The following is a 20,922-nucleotide window of genomic DNA, read 5'->3' as shown; positions in this document are numbered from 1 at the left end:
TACAAGATAGAAATTCTACTATAACCTAATCTAAGTGTATATATGTGTGAATCTCCCTTCTGGAGACTTAAACTCTGACCATTGCCCTCCCACACCCAACAAGTGCTTATACTTATAGAGTAACCATCACGTTAAGGGTGCATGGTGGTTAAATTTTGAGTATTGTGTATAAATGATTATATATATATATATATATATATATATAAAATATTTACATATTTAGCTCAATGTAATTAGCAACTAGACAAAACACTTGAAATCCCTTAACTTTGATTAGAGCATAGGTGCAATTAACACTATATATATATAGAGAGAGAGAGAGAGAGAGGTAGAGAGAGAGAGAGAGAGAGAGAGAGAGAGAGGTTAATTCTTCAAGCACTTGAGAGAGAGAGAGAGAGAGAGAGAGAGAGAGAGGTTAATTCTTCAAGCACTAGTCATTTCATAGGTTATTTCTTGAAGCAAACTAACTTTTCATAATTGTGTTAGCACTTTATTAACGGTAACTCAACGTTAACAAATGAATGGCTTACTTACATTCACCCCCAAAAAAAAAAAAAAAAAAAAAAAAAAAAGAAGGAAGAAAAAGAAAAAGAAAAAAAGAATGGACTTCTTTGCGTAGGTAGAATTTAACCAATCAGGCCCCAAGCAAACAAATACCAAAAATTATTCAACCATCCATTATTCCACGCGAAAAAATAGAAGCCCACCTTAGCATATTCTCTTTCTTTTTTATGAAAGTATATTCTTTTTTTTAAATTAATGCATACATTATGTCATTTATGTTAAATTAAATTATTTTCCTCAGTAGGAAAATTGACCACTTCCACTTCATCTATTTTGACAGAAAATACCCAACACATCATTTACTCTTTAAGTTAATCAATTTTAGTAACGTGAATACCCATTTCCTTCTAAGTTTGTGTCATCAATTTTTTTTTATTTTTATAAATATATATATATTTTGCACAAGTAAAATTTTCTTAATCTACCAAAGGGATAATTTTTTATATTTTTATTTGAAAAAAGAAAGAAAAATCGAATTGGATTTGAGTTTCCTCAAATACCTCAAATACCCAGCTGTACCTGTACGGCTGTACCTAAACTTTTCTCAAAAAAAGAAAAAAAAAAAAAAGAAAAGAAAAAAAAGACAGCTGTTCTTAGTACTTACAGTTACAGTTGCACCTATCTCCTCTTTCTTCGCTCCCTCCTTTCCCTCTTTTATATACATCTCTCTCTCTCTCTCTCTCTCTCAAAAGCATAAACACATCTAAACGAAAAACCAGTCCAAGAAAACTTTTACAACTCCTAATGAATCCGAATCAGTTTGTACGAATCCTTGTAGGAAATCTTGGAGTGAAATTTCCCATAGCTTCCAAACCCTCCTTCTCTGGTGTCCACCCCTCTACCTCTCCATGTTTCTGCAAGATTAGTCTCAAGAACTTTCCCACCCAATTCACCACAGTCCCTCTAATCACTCAAGAAAACCAAATCCACTCCCATGACAATTCCTTAGCGGCTTGCTTCACTTTGGACAAAACCCACATCGACAAATTCCTCAAGAAGCAGAAAAATCCAATCTTGTTGATTGAAATCTACACAGGGAGGAGAGGCACAACTTGTGGTTTGAACAGTGGGAAGCTATTGGGGACAGTCCCTGTAGAGATCGATCTGCGTGCTGTGGAGACAAGGGCTAGTAACATTCTCCAAGGTTGGGTTGGCATTGGAAACAATAACAAGAAGGGCTCGTCTGCGCAATTGTACTTGAGCGTTAAGGCTGAGCCAGACCCAAGATTTGTTTTTGAGTTCGGTGGAGAACCAGAGTGTAGTCCTCAAGTCTATCAAGTCCATGGGAGTGTTAGACAACCTGTGTTCTCTTGCAAGTTCAGTTTCAGAAACATGGCCGATCAAATTTCGTTACCAAGGTTGGTTCTTTTTTGTCCTCTTTTGTTTTTGTTTTGTTGTCCAGAAAATAAGTGGAAATATTAAAGAAATTTTTTCTTAAACCCCAAGACTTGAATCGAATTAATCCATCTCTTTTGTTTCTGTTTGGTTGTTGAGAAAATAAGGGAAAACGAAATTTCATTGGAAACCAAGTAAAATGTTAATTCAAAACCTTTCGCAACGTTATACTAATCTTAAATATGTTTATTCCTATGCAGTGAACAAAGCAATTCAACCAGTTGTAAACAAAGAAAGGGATGGCAAATAAGCGTGCACGACTTGTCGGGTTCAGTGGTGGCGATGGCCTCAATGGTCACACGGTTTGTGCCGTCCCCCGGGTCGCCGGGGCGGGTCAGCCAATCGAGCCCAGGGGTGTGGCTCATTTTTCGCCATGGGGATGTGGCGTGTGACCCGTGGGGCCGCCTCGAGGCGTGGCGGGAGCGCCGGGGCCCCGACGCCATTGGTTACCGCTTCCACCTCTTCTCGGGTCCCGACACCACCTCCGAGATCGCCGTGGGGACTCTCAGCTCCAAGAGTGGCGGGAAATTCTGTGTTGACAAAACCTCTAGTGTCACTGCAATGGACACCCCAAGAGGAAGTTGGGATTTCGGATCTGGGTCATGGAATGGGTCCAGACCTGCTTCGAGATCCGGATCCGGATCCGGGTTCGAACTCGGGTCGGCAGCGTTGCTTCAGTTGTATAGAGGGTTTGTGATGTCTTCTACGGTGAGGAAAGCGGGGAAAAGTGGCAAACCAACGGTGGAGGTGGGTGTAAAGCACGTGACATGCACGGAGGACGCGGCGGCCTTCGTGGCATTGGCGGCAGCCATGGATTTGAGCATGGATGCTTGCGGGTCTTTTTCGAAGAAGCTCCGAAAGGAATTGAGGCAGCAATAGGGTCGGGTCGGGTCTTTTCGGTTTTTTGTTTTATTATTTTGGAGGGGGGGGTAATTGGACTCATTCATATTGCTGAAAATTAACAGCAATTTTTTTGTCTGGATTTTTCGGATTAAACATTAATTGTACAGTGAGGAATTATTAGGCATAAAGGGATTAATTTTTACTAGTTCTTTACTATGCCTGTGATTTGTATAGTTTTAATTTTTATTTTTATTAATAAAAACAAGAATAATATTAATATCAATTTTGATTTTTAGTCCATGTGCGCTATATTGGAAAGAGTATGAGAATTTTATGTTGGGAGAAATGTTCTTATTAAAGCAATCCATGTGTCTGTGGCGTGATGAAGATTCTAATTTTAATGGATAATGAGTTGGATGGTTAATAATAAGTGAAAATTATTGCATCCCCAGCTAGAAATGTGATGTAATCTCAAATGTGTAGGTGTAAAGGGATATCTCTAGTCATAAGTTTCAACACTATGATAGATTTATGCTGTAGATTTTGGTGCTTGTATTTGACAAAGTATTATTATTATTTTTTTTGTTTTGATCATATTTTGACAAAGTGTTTTTGATGCTGATTACATGACTCTTCTTCGTCATTTACTTTTCGTTTGGAAAGGGAGGAAGAAAAAAAAAAGAAAGGCATCAAATTACAACTAATAAATGAATCATATTCTTATTGCTAGACAGCATGCGTTTGATTTTTAAATGATTTTTTTTTTTTTTTTTGAGAGGGTTGATTTTTAAATGATGATAGAACATGCACTCAGTCAATTATTATCATAAAGTCATGTGAAAGCAAAAAACCAATGTAAAATGTCTTATTCTATAGTTTAGGTCCTCTCTCTCTCTCAAGGTGGGGTTGTTGAGGTTAATAGAAAATATTGTTAACATTAACATATTCTCTTTTCCTTTTTATTTTTATTAGCACTAAATTTTAATAATTAAAAAAAAATACAAATATGCAATCATATATGCAAATTCATGGTAAAATCTCATCTAATATTATTTACATGTCTTAGAGTGTGATTAAATCTACATGTTATATGGTAACAATGTCTCTTGCATTCTTTCATGGTTGTCCCAGAGTATTTCCCTATCAACAAGCGCTGTAGTGTACAGGTCTAATTAGGTGTAGAGCAACAAACAAGTTCGAATCCAGATATAAAAAAAATAAAAATAAAAAGATATATCTATATATATATAGAGAGAGAGAGAGAATATTGACCAAATGCCATAGTTTATTAATGAAAGTATGAAACTTCATCTTTTGGCACATTAAGGACCTTTTTTTTTTTTTTTTTTTTTTTTTTTTTTTTTGAGAAACATTAAGGACCTTTCAGTTATACCAAACGCTGGTATTATTCTTAACTTTTATACAAATCTTGCAATTAGTTAGATTCATTGAAATCTCAAATATGCACACGTGGGCAAGAAGAGCCTTGTAGCTCATCAATCCAAGGTTGGAAGTCATCCACGTGCATTTCATTTCCAGCTATCCCACACTATTATATCTATTCTGATGACATGAGCTACCTCAATTATTGTGAACTCTTCTAGAGTGCTTTCTGCTTCATCAATAATGTAGATATCCTTAGAACTATTCGGCCCCTTCTCTTTTTTAAGTCATTCGAGACTGTTAGAGCAACCCTAAACCCAATCGTACCAATCCATGGAAAATAAAAAAAATGTGGTGAATTTTACATTTTTTTGTTCAAAAACTACCCACGCCAATGGGTGTATAACACTGTTCATATCTAAAAATGCTACAATAATCATGCATATTTACATGGTTACTTTAGCTTTGTAGCTTTCTATTTTATTATTAAATCAATTTTTTCTCTCTCCTCTCTCACCCTCATTCTCTCTTTTCTAACTCTCTCTATTCCCTTGTTATCTTCAATCCAAAAAAAAAAAAAAAAAGAGGAAGAAGAAGAAATCACCTCAAACAAATTTAAATACTCATCACAAAATCAACCCAAAACAAAATCCCAACCGTAAACCCATTAAAAAACCAAATCAACCCAAAACCCACGCCGAAGCTGCTGTTGCCACTACCATGGAAGCTTGGGTGTTCGCTGCTGTTATGAGAGAGTGAAAATAAGACCGTACCAACCCGAATTGGGTCTGTGATGGTTCAAGGAGTCCGGTTTTAACCACTGTTTGTGGTGATGTTGTTGAGCTTTGCTGCCACTTGTGGTGGCAAGGGCTTTGGGGCTCTTGGCCTTGGACGGAGCTCAAGGTGAGCTCTAGCTATGGAGGATCATGAGGGACTAAGAGTTTTAGAGATAGAGAGGAGTGGTTGGGTTATGGAGAAGAGAAAGAGTACTGTTCTGAAAAATGAAAAATAAAATAAAATAAAAAGAGAGACCGTGTGTGGTTGGAGTGATAGTTGAAATTAGGGATGGCAATTTTGCTCCGCCCCTCCCCGCTTCGCCCCGCGCGGGTTTTCCCTGCCCCGCAAAGGTGGTGGGGTGGGGATGGGGCAAGATTTTAGCCCCACACCATAGGCAGGGTGGGAATGAGTTTAGACTTTTTAGACCCACCCCCCTACCCCTCCCCGTCTCCACCCCGCCCAGCGTTGCTAAGGGTTATAATTGTAAATTTTGCATACCCTAAAACCCTACTATTTAAACAAACATCTCAATATTAGCTTATTTTATTCTACCCAATATAGTTCTCTACCTTTATTTTGTTATGTATTATACTATGAGATTTTTTTTTTTGGTGATTGTCTTGTTAGACACTTGGGTATATTATTCAAAAATTTTTTTTTTCTAAAAATTGATTTGATTTGATGGGATAAATTTAGTTGTAATTTCAAGTATATTTTTATTAATGAAATAGGTTTCATTAACAAAATTGTACTAGTTGTAGGGCAAATGAACAAAAAGTGCAGTTTTACGGGTTGGGGCCGGGCTCCAAGGGGCGGGGATGGGGTGAGAAAGTTTTCCTCGTCATGCAGAGTAGGGACGAAGATCTCATCCTTTAGCCTCGCCCCACCCCATTGCCATCCCTAGTTGAAATAATAAAAATAAATGATTATTTAAAGAAAACGTAGTGCATAATAGATAGGCCTGTCCGCAAGTTGGGTCAGATTAGGTGGACGAAATCTCAACCTGCCGCCGAGCGAAAGGATGATCGAATTGGGTGGGTTGGAACTTAAACAGGCGGCAGGCAGGACGGTCGAGATCGAAGATCTAGATAACAAAGAGAATCTGGCATGAAAATGGCGAGAATCCTGCATGAAAACAGTGAAAAAAACAACTAAAATCTTTGAGGTCTCACCAAATCCGGCCTAATCTAGGCCATTTTTAGCAAGATCTCAGTTAGATCCGGCGAAATCTCACCAAGATCTTGACAAAAATGGCCTAGATCTCGCCCAATCTACCAAATATTGTAGGAAATTTTGTGGGTCAGTTGGATCAGGTTGATTGGATTTCGGAGAAGGAAAACCAACATCCGACCTGCCAAACTTGGGTTTTGGAGGAAGAAACCCGTCGTTAACCGTCGAAGAAGTCAGTTTGGTCGGCGGCGGGTCGGGTTCATAGGGTCTCTGGACAACCCTAATAATAGATGAGCTGATACGGATTTTTTTGCAAATTGATTGTGTAAAATAGAAAAAAATAGGTTTTTAGTGTAAAATAGACAGAAAATTTTAGACATACCAATGTGGATACTCTTAGTGAATCATTAACCAATATTATATCCTCCTGATTCCCCCCCCCCCCCCTAATTGCAAATTGGAGCTTGGACAGAGACAATACAATAACTTCTTAATTTCTTAGCATTTCGAACCACTTTTACTTTCTTGTTCATACAAGTTACTACCAAGCCTTTTCAATCTTGAATAACACCATTGCGCATTCTTGGCGCGATGCTCATTCTACAAGTACAAAGTTCTTGTGGGGTGAGGGAGTAAGGACCAAAATTCAAATCTCTAAGAGGAAGATTCACACACCTATACATTTATATTAAACTATAATAAAATTTCTATCTTGTATCAAAAAACAAAATCTTGAATAACCATCCCACGATTACCCTCCTTACCTAAAAAATTGGCCCATCGAAATTTGATTTTGTTAAGGACCATAGAGTTTCACGACCTTTTCCAAATCTTCTAAATAATTAAGACGACTTTTGAATTAAAAAGACACTTGGAAAATATATCTCCGGCTACATACATTTCTAATAGTCTGCTCCATTCTTTGTAGATTTAGAACCTTTTTGGTTGTTATAATCTTAAACATTTGCCTTACTTGGCACTACTATAAGACATCTCAATATTGGATCGTATGCATTGACTAGGCTAACCACTTTTTTTTTTTTTTTTTTTGAGATAGTTTCAACCTAAGGCATCTGCTCTTAATGATAACTTTTTATCATCAGACCAAGACATCAATCGGTTTTTGGTGTAGGCGGGGATTGAATCTCAAATTTTTTATTCAACTATCATAGATTTTATCGGTTGAGTTAATTGAAACTCTCATTAGGCTAACTTTTTAGTGTGGAATAGAACTAATAATAAAAATTAAATAAATCATTAAAATCTTGGCTTAGGTAGAAGGTTAAATAGATATACATTCACTTCAAATTATATGTGGGGAGAGAGATTGTATTTGTTAGATGCTCAAAGTCAAAGAAATTTAGACAACCTCAAAAAAAAAAAAAAGTTTTAGCATAATAACTTTAGAAAAGACTCCCACAAACTGATGCTATCCAATGCATACCAAAGGCTGGTTAAGCCTTGAATTGGCTTTTGAGAGCTTTCCCACGTTTTCTTTTTTAATTAACCACTTTTCAAAATACTCTATATCCAATTCTTTATTTTCTTCTCAATTTTATTAAAATATTTTTTTTTTTTTAATTTTAATATTTATCAATTTTTCTCTCTTCACATTCAAACTATCCACATCCAAATTTCTTTTCCTTCAGAGTCTAGGAAACAATCCACAACTGAATGCTCTAATACACAGACTTTGACTGTTCTAATAAGCTTGAAATTTACCTAAAGGCTAAAGCTATGAAACGCCTGACAAAGCGGGCTTGGCAGCTCAAGTCTGGCCCAGTTACAATGGTTCTAGATTGTTGACTTGTTGTAGCCCAATGCATCATTAACACTGGCACATATAGAGCTCCTTCTAAATAAGAAAGAACACTTGCACCCTCTTTAACATTTGAGATGATGTTATTTTTATTAGGGTAAATTCTACTCAACTATCCTGAGGTTTGAGCTAATGGCAGTCAAACACATCCAAGACAATTGAAAAATAGCCAAATTGGTCCTACACAAACATGTTTGTGCTCTCTACCTAAAACAAATTTTATATTGTAATTTTTCATTTCCAAGACTGCAGGTTCAGAAAGTAAGACCAACAAAGTTGTTCTGTTCCTTCCAACTTAAATACAAATGCTTTCTAAATGAAATTTGAAATTTCTGAAGGAGACATTATAGTCCAACTATGGGACCCAATGTTTGACAATAAAGAAATACAATATTATTCGCGCCAAACTCAATTGAAATGCAGCTGGTCTAAATTTTGTTTTTCCAAATGATAATGTATGGTTTTGGAAATTGGATACCAGTTTAGTGTGAGATTGGATGTTGTATTTCTTTCCAATTTTCCTTAACAATAATGCGCTTGTACATATAAATAGTAGTATATGGTGGTTTTGTCTAACAGTAGAGAGAGAGAGAGAACACAACTCCTTCGGTACATATCGACAGTATAATCCATGATTTTATTTAACAATAAAGACAACTCAACCATTTCAAGCAGTTAAATAATGTTATGCATAAGATAATTCCCTTCCACATTCCTACGATGAAAACATAAACAACAAAGAACACTTCTTTCACAAACTTAAGAAGTAACAAGCATGGAAAAGTAAGGTAAAATTTACATTTCCATTAATCAAGTTCATAATAGCCATTCATTAACATCATTGTCAAAGTTATACATACCATCAGTTACATTCACAACATTATACCATCTATTTGATACAAAAAGCTTGCACTAATAATTATCAATCAAAGTTAATACACTAGTGGGTTCCAGTTAGCTCAACTGGTAAAATTTCTGATAGTTGTATATGAGATCTGGGGTTCAATCCCCGTCTACACCAAAAACTAATTGGTGTCTTGGTCTGATGATAAAAGAGCTATCATCAGGAGTGGACGTCATAGGTTGAAACTCTCTCTCAAAAAAAAAAAAAAAAGTTAATACACTATAAAATGAAACCAAAAGCTGTCCAATAACCTCCAAGTCCATTGTGTATGTAAATTGTTGACATTGATACTGCTTCAATGACTAGAAATTTTAGCTATATTGTAATATCAAGAACTAATTTGTACCTATAAAAAAAAAAAGAAAAAAAAGAAATTGATTTGTACCTCTCCTTCAAGACTTTCATAGAAGTTCTCTTTCTATTTGCTTAGTCCAATTTTGTTTTTTGATTTTTGCTTTGAGTGAATGCTGTCGCTTTCCTCATGCTAAAATTGGGTTGACATTTCTTTAGGATTATAGAGCACTTGTTGGCTTTGGGAAAAGCAAAATGATGTAACGTTGTAGCCTTCGAAATGAAAAAATACAATATAAAATTTGTTTTAGGTAAAGTGTACAAACACACCGTTTGCCTTTAGGGATCAATTTGGTTATTTTTCAATTGTCTTGGATGTGTTTGACATTAACTCAAATATAAGAGTAGTTGATTGAAATTTACCATTTTTATTATTGTTATTTTTTTTTCCTCCTTTTGTTGAATGAGTTAGTGTCACTTGATGGAATAATTATTGAAAGTCTAGAGACATTTTTTATAATTTTTTTTATCATAATTGTTGACAGGTGATACTGCTTCAATGACTAGAAATTTTAGCTATATTGTAATATCAAGAGCTAATTTGTACCTATAAAAAAAAAAAAAAAAAAAAAAAGATTTGTACCTTTCCTTCAAGACTTCCATAGAAGCCCTCTTTCTATTTGCTTAGTCCAATTTTGTTTTTTGTTTTTTGTTTCGAGTGAATGCTGTCTCTTTCCTCATGCTAAAACTGGGTTGACATTTCTTTAGGATTATAGAGTACTTGTTGGCTTTGGGAAAAGCAAAATGATGTAACGTTGTAGCCTTGGAAATGAAAAAATACAATATAAAATTTGTTTTAGGTAAAATATACAAACACGTAGTTTGTCTTTACGGATCAATTTGGTTATTTTTCAATTATCTTGAATGTGTTTGACATTAGCTCAAATTTAAGAGTAGTTGATTGGAATTTACCATTTTTATTAGTGTTATTTTTTTTCCTCCTTTTGTTGAATGAGTTAGTGTCACTTGAAGGAATAATTATTAAAAGTCTAGAGAAATATTTTTCATAATTTTTTTTTTATCATAATTGTTAACATGTGATATATCATTTGTTATAATTGATACATGATAAAAATGACATTAATAATCAATCTAAATAAAAGTGATTAGTTAAAAAAAAGTTACGAAAAATATTATATCGGTCACTTTTTACTTGAAATATATTACTCCATAGGAAACTCAACAAGTTTCACAGAAAATTTTGTTCGAGAGAAATGTAGAAAAAGTTTCTTAAAGTCCAATGGTCCATTAGTCAGTGATCAATGATCATACAACTGATGTTTTAATTCCACTTTGAGTTGCACTAATAACTCGTTCTACTCAAACCTTCTTAAAGTGCAATATAATGACCGTTTGTTTGCACTTTTAGAAGGCAAAATGCGCTTTTTGAAACCCCAAAAATTATATGAGCGTTTAGTTAGATTTTTTAAAAGCAGCTTTAGCTAAAAGCTGCGTTTTGAAATTGTGAAGGAAGAGGATTTTGACAGTGGACAGCTTTTCAAAGTGTTTTGTAAAAGTTAATGTGGGTTTCATCAATATTACTATTACCATTAGAGGAAGTGTTAAATTACCAAATTGCCCATTGTGTAGCACAAAGGTCTTCTCCGTGCTGCTCTGCTTCAGAACAAGCCTCACCTTAATTGATTTTTAATGAAATTAGAGAAAATGAGAAGCAGAGAAAGAAGATAAGGATGGGAGAATACAAAGGTGGAAGAAGATAAGGGTGAAAGGAAACGTGTGGTTAAGAGAAAAAAAAAAGTACAAAAATATAAATAAATAAAAGTAAAAGGTAAAGTGGAATACGTGTCCATGCAAGGAAATTTACAAAATAAAAATTACAACGGTATTAGGACACAATAAATTATCACAAAAGTTTCAAAACAGTGGAGGTGTTAAATCTTTTATTAGACTAGATTCATCACAACTAAAAATAAATTGTATTGTGAAAATATTGTCACATTTTATTGTATCTCTAGACTTTTTAAATTAGTGTTATTTTCTTTAGAGAAAAAAAAGTGTCATTGGCACAATATTTTCATAATAAACTCATAATAAATTTTACATAATAAGTTGTTATTAGTTCTCATTTGGACCTACCAGTGACATTATTATTTTTTACCTACCATTAACAATTTGTCATATAGACTTTATTGTAAAATTTTTATAAAAATGTTGTGTCCATAACTTGCATTAAGAGAGATAATTAAAACAAAGAATTTATATATATATATATATATATCTTGTCATTTTTTACAATTTACAACTCAAACCTTCATTTTTATAAGTGCAAGTCAAACACTTAATTTTTTCAAAAAGCCAAATTTCATTCCGCACTTTTTGAAAACCTCACTTTTAAAAAAAAGCTCAGTTCAAAAGGCTGAACCCAACTCACCCATAGTTGCTCATCTGCCTAGATCCAAACACCAAAAATATAAATTAAAAATAAGACACCAATGAAGCTCCCCTGCCACCATCATTGTTGTAGAGGACGAAGAGTTATCACTCATTTTGGATACATATATGACAAAGCTTGTTTAAGACACGAAGTTGAATGTGAAGATTCCAACCGTACTAACCAAACGAAATGGAATTTAAAACATTACATCCGTGGTAATTAAACATTGCATACGGAATTACATTACTGCATGGTGCCAAACACTAATAGTTGAAAAAAATAGTTGCTAGGAAAATGTTATTACTACAAATTTGCATGGTGCCAAACACTAATAGTTGAAAAAAATAGTTGCTAGGAAAATGTTATTACTACAAATTTGAGGTTATAATCAAATGAATGTGATTTTTGCCACCTTAATAAATAAATATCCAAATTACCATTCTGTGATTGATTACATATCGATTAGTAAAACTGATGTAGTAAAAAAAATTATAATATTCCTCGAAAAAATCTAGTTGTTAATACTCTATATATTACGTTTATATATAAATCTCAATAAAAAAGAGGTTGTCTGAGTACTGGAGCAACTCTAAGGTGTTTAGATGTCATATGACTAATCAGAGACGATATAATTGATTTTAATTAAATCAATTGATTTTAATTTGGTAACATGAATCTAAACAAACTGGATATATATATATATATATATATATTTTTAAAGTCCCAATTCGATTTTGCATTTTTTTTCGGTTAAACTTAAATTAATTTTGGTTAGAGAACTCATGGCAATCATCACACAAGAAATGATAATATGACCGCACAAGTAGTCTGAGAAAAAGACCATTAGTTGTTAATTTCTTGACCATATATCCAAACAAATCAAATATAGCATATTATAGGTGATGATTTCATCATTGAACAATATGCACAAGGTAAGACAAGTTCTTATTATAAGTTGGATTCAGGTAAATCCAACGTTGAAGCTCTTTCATCTTTAGCAGAACGACAGTCCTATAACCAAAGACACAACATAATTGAGACAAAATGTCAAATAAGGTAGCTGTTCAGTCATTATGTTCCAAGAAATCAAACATCTTTCATTGTGTTGAGCGTCAATCCATTGGAAACAAAGTTTTGAAGGTTTAACCATATGTGCTCTAACTGTGCAGTTCTGGCCTTAAGCAACCATGGCACACATTAAATACATCGAAAAAAAAAAAGTATAAATTAAAAAGTTGAATAAATTACAGACTAAATCTGCAGATAATATCCACTAGCCTACATGTTTCCTGCTAACTTGATCCTCTAGGCAACATTCATCAACAGTGAAGCAAAACACTCTAATAACCTTAAAAGTAGTATGAAGACAGAGGGACATACAAGAAACTCCAGAGCACAGGAACGAAACAGCCATTTACCATGGCACTCACTCTGCTGCAGTGTCTTCACTGTTATCCCCTTCTGTTCTGATATCTGGCAATGTATCCAGATCTGTGCGAACTTCTTTCTCAGTCAAGGCAATATGGGAATCCGAAGCATCAATAGGGTCATGTTGAACAGAATCTGAAGTCTCATCTCTGGAGGAATTGTCTGAGCTTTCTTCAGTTCTACCTGATTCAGTGTTACCATCTGACTTGTCATTTTCGGTAGCATCAGCATTCTCCTTTGTTGCCAAAGACCCAGAGCCATTCTGTGTTTCACCTGTTAAGTTTTCTGATACAGCAGACTTAGAATTACTACGTGAAGTAGATGATTCTCCTGCATCTGCTTCCACATTTTCAATTTTAACTGAAAGCTTTGAATTACCATCAGATTGATTGCTTTCAGAAACTGTCGTAGAGCTATTGGTCTCTTCAATTTTCAAGCTTTGCACACTCACACCATCTCCAGTAGTCGAAACGTCCACTGTTAAATTATGAGCATGTGCTGAATCAGGTACAGGCACTGTTCCATTCAGCTGGGAAGAATCAGGAGTGTCTGTACCTGTTACTGCTGTGTCATGGCCTTCAGTACTTACTTCAGTTGAGTTATTGCCTGCATTGGTACTCAACAGTGATGTGTTATTGATTGCTTCAGGGTGATCACCGGGTTGGGTTGTCACTGTTGAATTTGCAACTGAGCTATCAGCAGAGTTGTAAGAATTATCATTACCCTTGCCTTCAACATCAGTTACACTCAAAGAAGTGCCATTCTTAGTCATTTCATCTCCTCTTGCCTTTACAATTAAATTGTTTTGATCACTATTAATTTCTTCAGTGTGATTCAATTTTTTCTCCTGCTCCAAGATACTCACTTCTGATTTCTCAATTGAGTTTTCTGAACTCACTTTCTCAGTTTCAGAGATAATAGTCCGGGTATCATGGGTCACTGCACTGGAAGCATCATCTCCCTTGTAATTTTCCTCTCGTGCTTCATGAGTGTTCTGATCGCCTACATCATGATCCTGATCCTCTGAAAAATTTTCATTTGCTACTTGACTTTCTTTATCCATGCTCCTCTCACTGTCCTTCTCATCATGCTCCTCTTCCCTCTCTTTCTCTTCATCCACAAATTCCTCATCATGATCAGCTTCCCTGCCTAATTTCTCTTCATCATTTTCATCTATCTCATCATCTCCACCTCCCCTTTCCTCATCTTCTGTATCTTCATTCTTGTTTTCTTCTTCCTCCTGCTCTTCTACATCAAGCTTGCTTTCTTCTTCTCGCTCTTCTTCATCTGGCTTGTTTTCCTCTTCCTCTCCTCCAATTACTTTTTCCTCTTCTTCCTGATGATTCTCTTTCTCAATTACTTCCTCCAAATGAGGTAGATCTTTCCTCCCTAATCTAGGAAGCTCACCACCACTTTGTGCATTGACCGAGAGTTTTGCATCTTTCTCACTAAATTCCTTCTTTTTATCATGGGAGCGCTTGACCTGGTAGACTAACCAGAAACACACACCAAGTAACAGACAAATTTGCAGAATATGTTTTACCTTGACGCTTTTGGATCTGGGTCTGCTTGGTGATCGCTTGAACATGATGGACTTCCCTAAATTCCCGTCCTTATCTTCTCTGTAACTAAATATCAAGTCTAAACACCTGCCCAGAATAAGAAGTAAATAAATAAATGAATTAAATTAAAACACCGAAAACAATCAATTCAGAAGTCTGAAAAGTTCATTTCATGATTAAGTATATTAGTATTATAAACTTAGACAAGTTCATTCCACCGTCATTGTGTCACAAGTTTTGTTAAAATTATATGAGCAGCCCAATTGTTTGAACTAAAAATTAATTTTAGTCTTTTTAATACCCTTTTCAGGTTACTCGAGATGGTTCTCAAGATAATATATCTAGCTCAAAGTGCTATCTAATTATGAAGACGAGGGTCTAGAGTTCAGAAATGCCTAACTTAATAGGGCTTTTGAAATATGCACAAGTTGACAACAAGAGAATGAGGAATCCTAAGTGACTAAGTTCCTAAAATGACTAAGTTAAACTATGTGCTTACTAAGTTCCACAACTATGAATTGAAACAAATTTCTTCCGAAATTTAAATTACATTCAACTCCAATCAGTTTTGGAGAAATCATTCGCAGAAATAAAGGAAACTAAAAATACAATATCTTGAAATTCTAATAAGCAGCCTCCTCAAGTGAGTCCAATACAATTACTACATTAAGTTTTGTCTCAAACACAGAACCATTTATGTTTCGGAAACACTGAACATAACCATTAAAACCTTTTCCAGGAGACAGCCTCTTTCACAAATCTCACTTCTTCATCTCTCATATTTTTTATTCTAAATTTGGGGACAGCAACCAAACAGTTGGTAACTGTACTTTAAAAAATAAGAAAGACAATTTCCTTTTTCTTGGCATTACAAAAAGTTCTAACATTCAACATTTATAATCATTTTCCTCCTAATTTTCAGGCAATCAAACACATCATTAACAAACCCCAGATTACGTTGCAGTATAATTTTTTAATTCTTAAAAATAAACAATCTTTTCAGAGAACTGGAAGCAACCCCACCTTCTATCCCATAAAAATATACATATTTTTCCAAACCAAAGAAAACCCATTTCGCTAAACAGAATACAAAACACAACAAATCGAAGGTAAAGTGAAATTCCCACAGAAACCTAATTAGAAAATTTTAAGAAAATAAGTCAAAAATGGTCAAAAGCAAAGCAAACCCTAGAACCCCAATACCCCCAAAAAAAAAAAAAAACCAAAACCAAAACCCAGAAATAAAACAAGAGCCAAAATCCCATAACTTGAGTTTAATAATGGAAACCCATTTCCCAAAACAGGTAATTACAAGCACCAAACAAACTCTGAGCCCAAAAACACAGATAACAACAAAGCACACACATGGATCTTCCTTCATATAAACATTATTTCATACAAAAATGTTAAATAGAGGGAGAAAGTGATGTATATATTACCTGAAGAAGCAAAGCAAAGTGAGGGAGTGAGAGTGTGGTGGAAAGTGTGAAAGCTGAGAGACTGAGAGACAGGGTGGTGTTGTTGAATTAATTAAAATGTGGGTCTCAAAGAGAGTTGTGTTTGTTTGTTGAGGAAATGGGTTTTGGGCGTGAGAGTCGAGTGAAGAATCAACGAAAAATCCAGTAATAAAAAGCCTTTTGAGGGTAGCTCCCTAGCGTTTATGACCAAGCAACTTCTGTCCTTTTTTGTCATTTTCAAAAACAAAAATTCAGTTCTTTTTTTTTTTTTTTTAAATTTTATCCATCTACATAATTTATTACTGTATATACTAATAATTGGATTTTTGAAGCATTGATTGGGTCAAGCATTAGATAATTCTGTCCCAAAAAAAAAATGTTTAGACAATTTGTATCAGCTTTCACAATTTTTTTTTAATCTATTTTAGCATAAGAATATTTTAAAAAAAAATTTATATACTCACTTTATAAAATACTCTATATAATTTTATCTATTTTACACTCCATTTCATTAATATACTAAATTTTCTTTATTTTATTTTATTTTATTTTATCTTTCTTTAAACAGTAGCTATCACTCATTTTCTTTCTTCATCCTCAAGATACGTAAAGAAAAAATAAAAAATAAAATGCAAAATAATAGTATCATTGTAAATTTACAAGGTTACTATAACAATCGTATATTTTCACACAATTTTGCATAGTAATGTGGGCAAATTTTTACCTTAATTGGCCAAAATGTGGTATATTTTCTATCATACAATCACTTATGCAAGTACTCTTAATAAAAATAAATAAAAAAGCCGATGTCATTATTAAGATAATTTCCTTTTTATGAAATTTTATTTTTAAAATATCATAATTGTTTGGATATTACTCTAGATCAAATTTAAAATCCTACTCTAAGTAAAATGCTGTTGCCTATGAATTTTAAAGTAGAATTTAATATTTATAATAGTAATTTTAAATATATATTATAATTTTGTATTACTTTTAGAAGAATTAAATTTTGTATTTTAAAGAATCGTATATGCATGTGTCAAATAGCTTAATATATGTATGTATTATATATTTTAAAATTAATGTGTTTTTATCAATGACTACAGTTTATTAATTATTTTGGGAATTTTCTCCAAAAAAAAATGCTAATTTTATCATTGGGACACATCAAATCCCAAACTTTTAAATGTGACATTTTAAACCTTAGACTTTCATAAATGTAAATTTCATGCATTAGCATACGATTTGTTTTGGTTTCTCTTTTTGTGTATTTATAAAAGGTTGAGGTTTAATTTGTCCTAACAATAAAACTATGAGTTTTAGTGTGCGTTTGGATGCGGATGAAAAAACTAAATTATTTTATTATTCAACTTATTTTTGCTACTATTCATGGGCTCCACTGTACTTTTTGGTACTATTTATAGGTCCCACTATACTATTTCAGCTAACTTTTACCTTTATCTACAGTACTTTCAGTAAAAAGTTTTCAGTTTCAGCAAAATAAGCGGTTCCCAAATAGACCCTTACTATTATTTTTTACCTTCCCCTAATTATTAATATAGTTAGTTTATATAGGTTAAACTCTAACCCACCTCTATTAAAAACGGGGTAAATATGTATTTTTGTTTCCAATTTATGTCTCTCTCCTTAAAAAAAAAAAAAAACACAAAAACATAAAAACAAGATTAAAAAAAAAATACCATTTGTAAAAATTTATAAAATTGGCTCAAGAACTTTAATAGGACACATAATGTCTTTGTAACACTCAAAAGAAAATAATTCAAAAGGCAAAATTTACTTACTTTTAACTCTATCTATTATTTCTTCTTATTTGATTTCATCTCTCTCTCTCTCTCTCTCTCTCCGGTTCAAATCGACGGTAGCTTTAGGTCATGATCGCGATAGCGGAGGAGCAAGAGGGGCTGTATGGATTTGGATTTTGATTTGTGGAGGAGGAGCAGGATTGCTTCAGGTTTGGGTTTTGAGGAGAAGTGTAACGTGTGGGTAGTGATTTGGATTTTGGTAGTGGTCAATCTAAGATTTTGGGTTGTTGCGGTGGTTGCATCTTGGTTGCGGCGTGATCATGGATGTGCTGGGTCACTAGCATTGCTATTAATAACTCTCTTTCTTTTCTCAAACCCTAAATCCATATTTCATGCCCCCTCTGTTATTAATAACTCTCTTTCTTTGCTCAAACCCTAAATCCATACTTCATGCCCCCTCTGTTTGAGCTATTGCTCACATAATGGTGTTGGTGGGTTAGTGAGTTGGGGTTCTAGTTATGGTGGTGGTGATGGTGGAAGTCTTTGGGTGTTGGTGGTGGTGGTACACATTAGCAAATCAGAGGAAAGAGGGGAGGATCATGGTAGTGCTTGGATTGGGTCACGGCCGCTAAAATTTTAATTTCTTGTTTTGGGTTTAGGTTTTGATTCAAGCTTTATGACTACTGTGATGTAGGCTACTATTAGGGGAATTTGAAAGTTGGAATGAAGGGTGGAATCATAGTATGCTTGGATTTTTTTTTTATGGGTTTTTGGTTTGGCTTTGAAATCTAAATTTTTAATGGGTATAAAACACAAGCAAAAGTAGGATCGATCCTATTGCTAAGTGCTAAGATTTATGAGTTTTTTGTTTGATTTCGTTGCATTCTTGTAAGTGTTGTTAGGTGTTTTGAACATGGGGTTCCAAATATTAATTTTTACAAAACTCTCACTTTTTGATCTTGTTTTCTCTTGTTTTTGTTTATATTTTTGTGGGAGGTGAGAGATATAAAAGAAGAGTAAAAATACATATTTACCCTTATTTTTAATGGACATGGATTACGAAAGACAAACAAAACAAACTTTAAGTGGGCAAAGTGACACTTTTCAAATCACGGATAGACAAAATAAAAACAAGCCAAACCACATGCAAGGTTACTATAATTACCATCTAGAAAAAAAAGGAGTATAGTTGAAATAAAATAGCACCATTTAGCTTATTACTTTAAGCAATGGTTGAATCCATCAATTTAAATATGTTTTAGCTACAAATTAAACTGAAGTTTATGAGTTTACCTAATCTAAATTATTAAATAATATTAAAAAAATAATGTCCTCCACGCAAAGCATCTCTTAAGTTTTCTCAAATGATAGTATTAAAGAAAGAAAAATCAAATATAGTAATTTAATAATATTAAAAAAAAATACACAACTATTAAAGAGCATCTAGCTCAATTGTTATTTTCTAGTGTTTCCAACAAAGATGTGTAAAATTCAAATCTCATCTCCCTTAATTAATGAATTATATATATGTCTGTGTGGATGTGTGTGTTAAAGAGGCAAAATAATAATAATAATAATAATAAAGAAATACCCATCATAACACAACTCATGGCTATTTGATACAGTCCTTCTACCCACTAAAAGAGGCAAAAAAAAGAAAGAAAAGAAAAAGAGGGAATTACCAATTCAAAGCCTTTAGGAGATGCCTCTAGCATGAAATGCATGACAGACATTTTGGAAACTAATTTGGTATAGTCAAGTTGTATTTAGGAAAGATACCTTTATAAATTAGACAAAACACAAATTATTTGTGCTAGTAAGGATTAATATATATATATATATATTAATTAAGAAACTTAAGGCGAACTGATGATGCAGTTGATCGAAGGCTTAGGTATATATCAAATATTTGCCCCCTTGCTAAAGATTTTTATAGTAAATTTGCCCCCCAAAATACAACTAAGCTAGAGGATTCTACAAGTTGCAATCTTAGAGAATTCTTGTAAAAAGTATTCACAAAATGAATATTTGGGAGGGATTGAAACTTTCGACCCACCCCGACTTTTGTTAGGCATAATTTTGGACCATTTGAATTTTGAACCTCAACTCAGGTTAACTTTTTCGCAAAGAGAGGAGGATGCTTTTAGGTTGTATACTATGGTTCTCTTTTCCCGAGCAAAAGCCGCAAAAGATGTCCCTCCAAGAAAAGAATTCATGTATTGCCCGTAGCTTTGTCACCATTCTCCCATCGTGTGATAAGAACTTAAAGGACAAGTTCATCTCTTGTAATGTAAAATCCGTTTCCTCAAAAGGTGTGGATATGCTTTTAGCATCCAAAAAAGTAGTACGTACTGGGATTTTCTCTAAAAAGGTCGTTTGAAATGGATTAATGAATAATAGTCACCAACGTCAACATCAACACCAACAACAATCCAATGTTTTTTTTTTTTTTTTTTGTTAGGTAAGTGTGGGGATAAAACTTCTGAGCTAAAGATTACAACGGAACCGGATGTCACTAGGCTACAAGGTCCAGTGGCACACCAATCCAATGTTGGGTTGATTAGATTAGAACTATATGATATTGTGGTGGAAATGGAGGTGCACTTTATATTCCATTAACATTTACTTTTATTTGATAAAATATTCCATTAACACATATGCGTTAAAAGAGATTATGAAGTCCCATATGAATGGTACACTGTACACCCAGAGTGGTGGTCCTGGTGATTGTGGGGAATGAATGACATCCACTCATTATCTAAACAAAAATAAATAAATAAAACTCATTCAAAATAAAAAATAAAAATCACCTTATGTAAAACTATAATACTCTTAATAAGTTAATAATATATCTCTTTATTTTTATTTCCTGCAAAATCTAGAGACATGTATGTAAAACAATAAATCTGGAGTCATAAACTCATAATTATTTTCACAAAATTTTTCACAATCATTAAAGTGACGAGTTGTAAATAATATACAATAAAATAATATTAGTGATAAATCTAAATGAGAAACAATAATCAATTTAATAGCTCAATTTTTATAAATTTGTTGTGAATAATATTGTATAGGTAGAAATGTTTACCTAAAAATTGTGTGATGACTTTA

At 33.6% G+C, this 20,922-nt stretch overlaps 2 protein-coding genes across 2 annotated transcripts; one reads left to right on the top strand and one right to left on the bottom strand.

Moving 5' to 3' along the window:
- Positions 1–1,214: 1,214 nt before the first annotated feature.
- LOC126706371 (uncharacterized) lies at positions 1,215–3,097 on the top strand. Its single transcript, XM_050405794.1, has 2 exons — positions 1,215–1,922; positions 2,160–3,097. Exons 1-2 carry the CDS (start codon positions 1,309–1,311, stop codon positions 2,836–2,838), a joined length of 1,293 nt encoding a protein of 430 aa, XP_050261751.1. The 5' UTR covers positions 1,215–1,308; the 3' UTR covers positions 2,839–3,097.
- Positions 3,098–12,648: 9,551 nt separating this feature from the next.
- On the bottom strand, positions 12,649–16,218 carry LOC126705294 (uncharacterized). Its single transcript, XM_050404187.1, has 2 exons — positions 16,031–16,218; positions 12,649–14,678 (listed from the first exon to the last, which is right to left on the bottom strand). Exon 2 carries the CDS (start codon positions 14,615–14,617, stop codon positions 13,028–13,030), a length of 1,590 nt encoding a protein of 529 aa, XP_050260144.1. The 5' UTR covers positions 14,618–14,678; positions 16,031–16,218; the 3' UTR covers positions 12,649–13,027.
- Between the last annotated feature and the right edge of the window lie 4,704 nt (positions 16,219–20,922).

The sequence above is a fragment of the Quercus robur genome, chromosome 11 (assembly GCF_932294415.1).
Source record: "Quercus robur chromosome 11, dhQueRobu3.1, whole genome shotgun sequence".
Classification (NCBI taxonomy): Eukaryota; Viridiplantae; Streptophyta; class Magnoliopsida; order Fagales; family Fagaceae; genus Quercus; species Quercus robur.
Note: the sequence above shows the minus strand (reverse complement) of the source record. Positions and strands in the feature narration are given on the sequence as shown.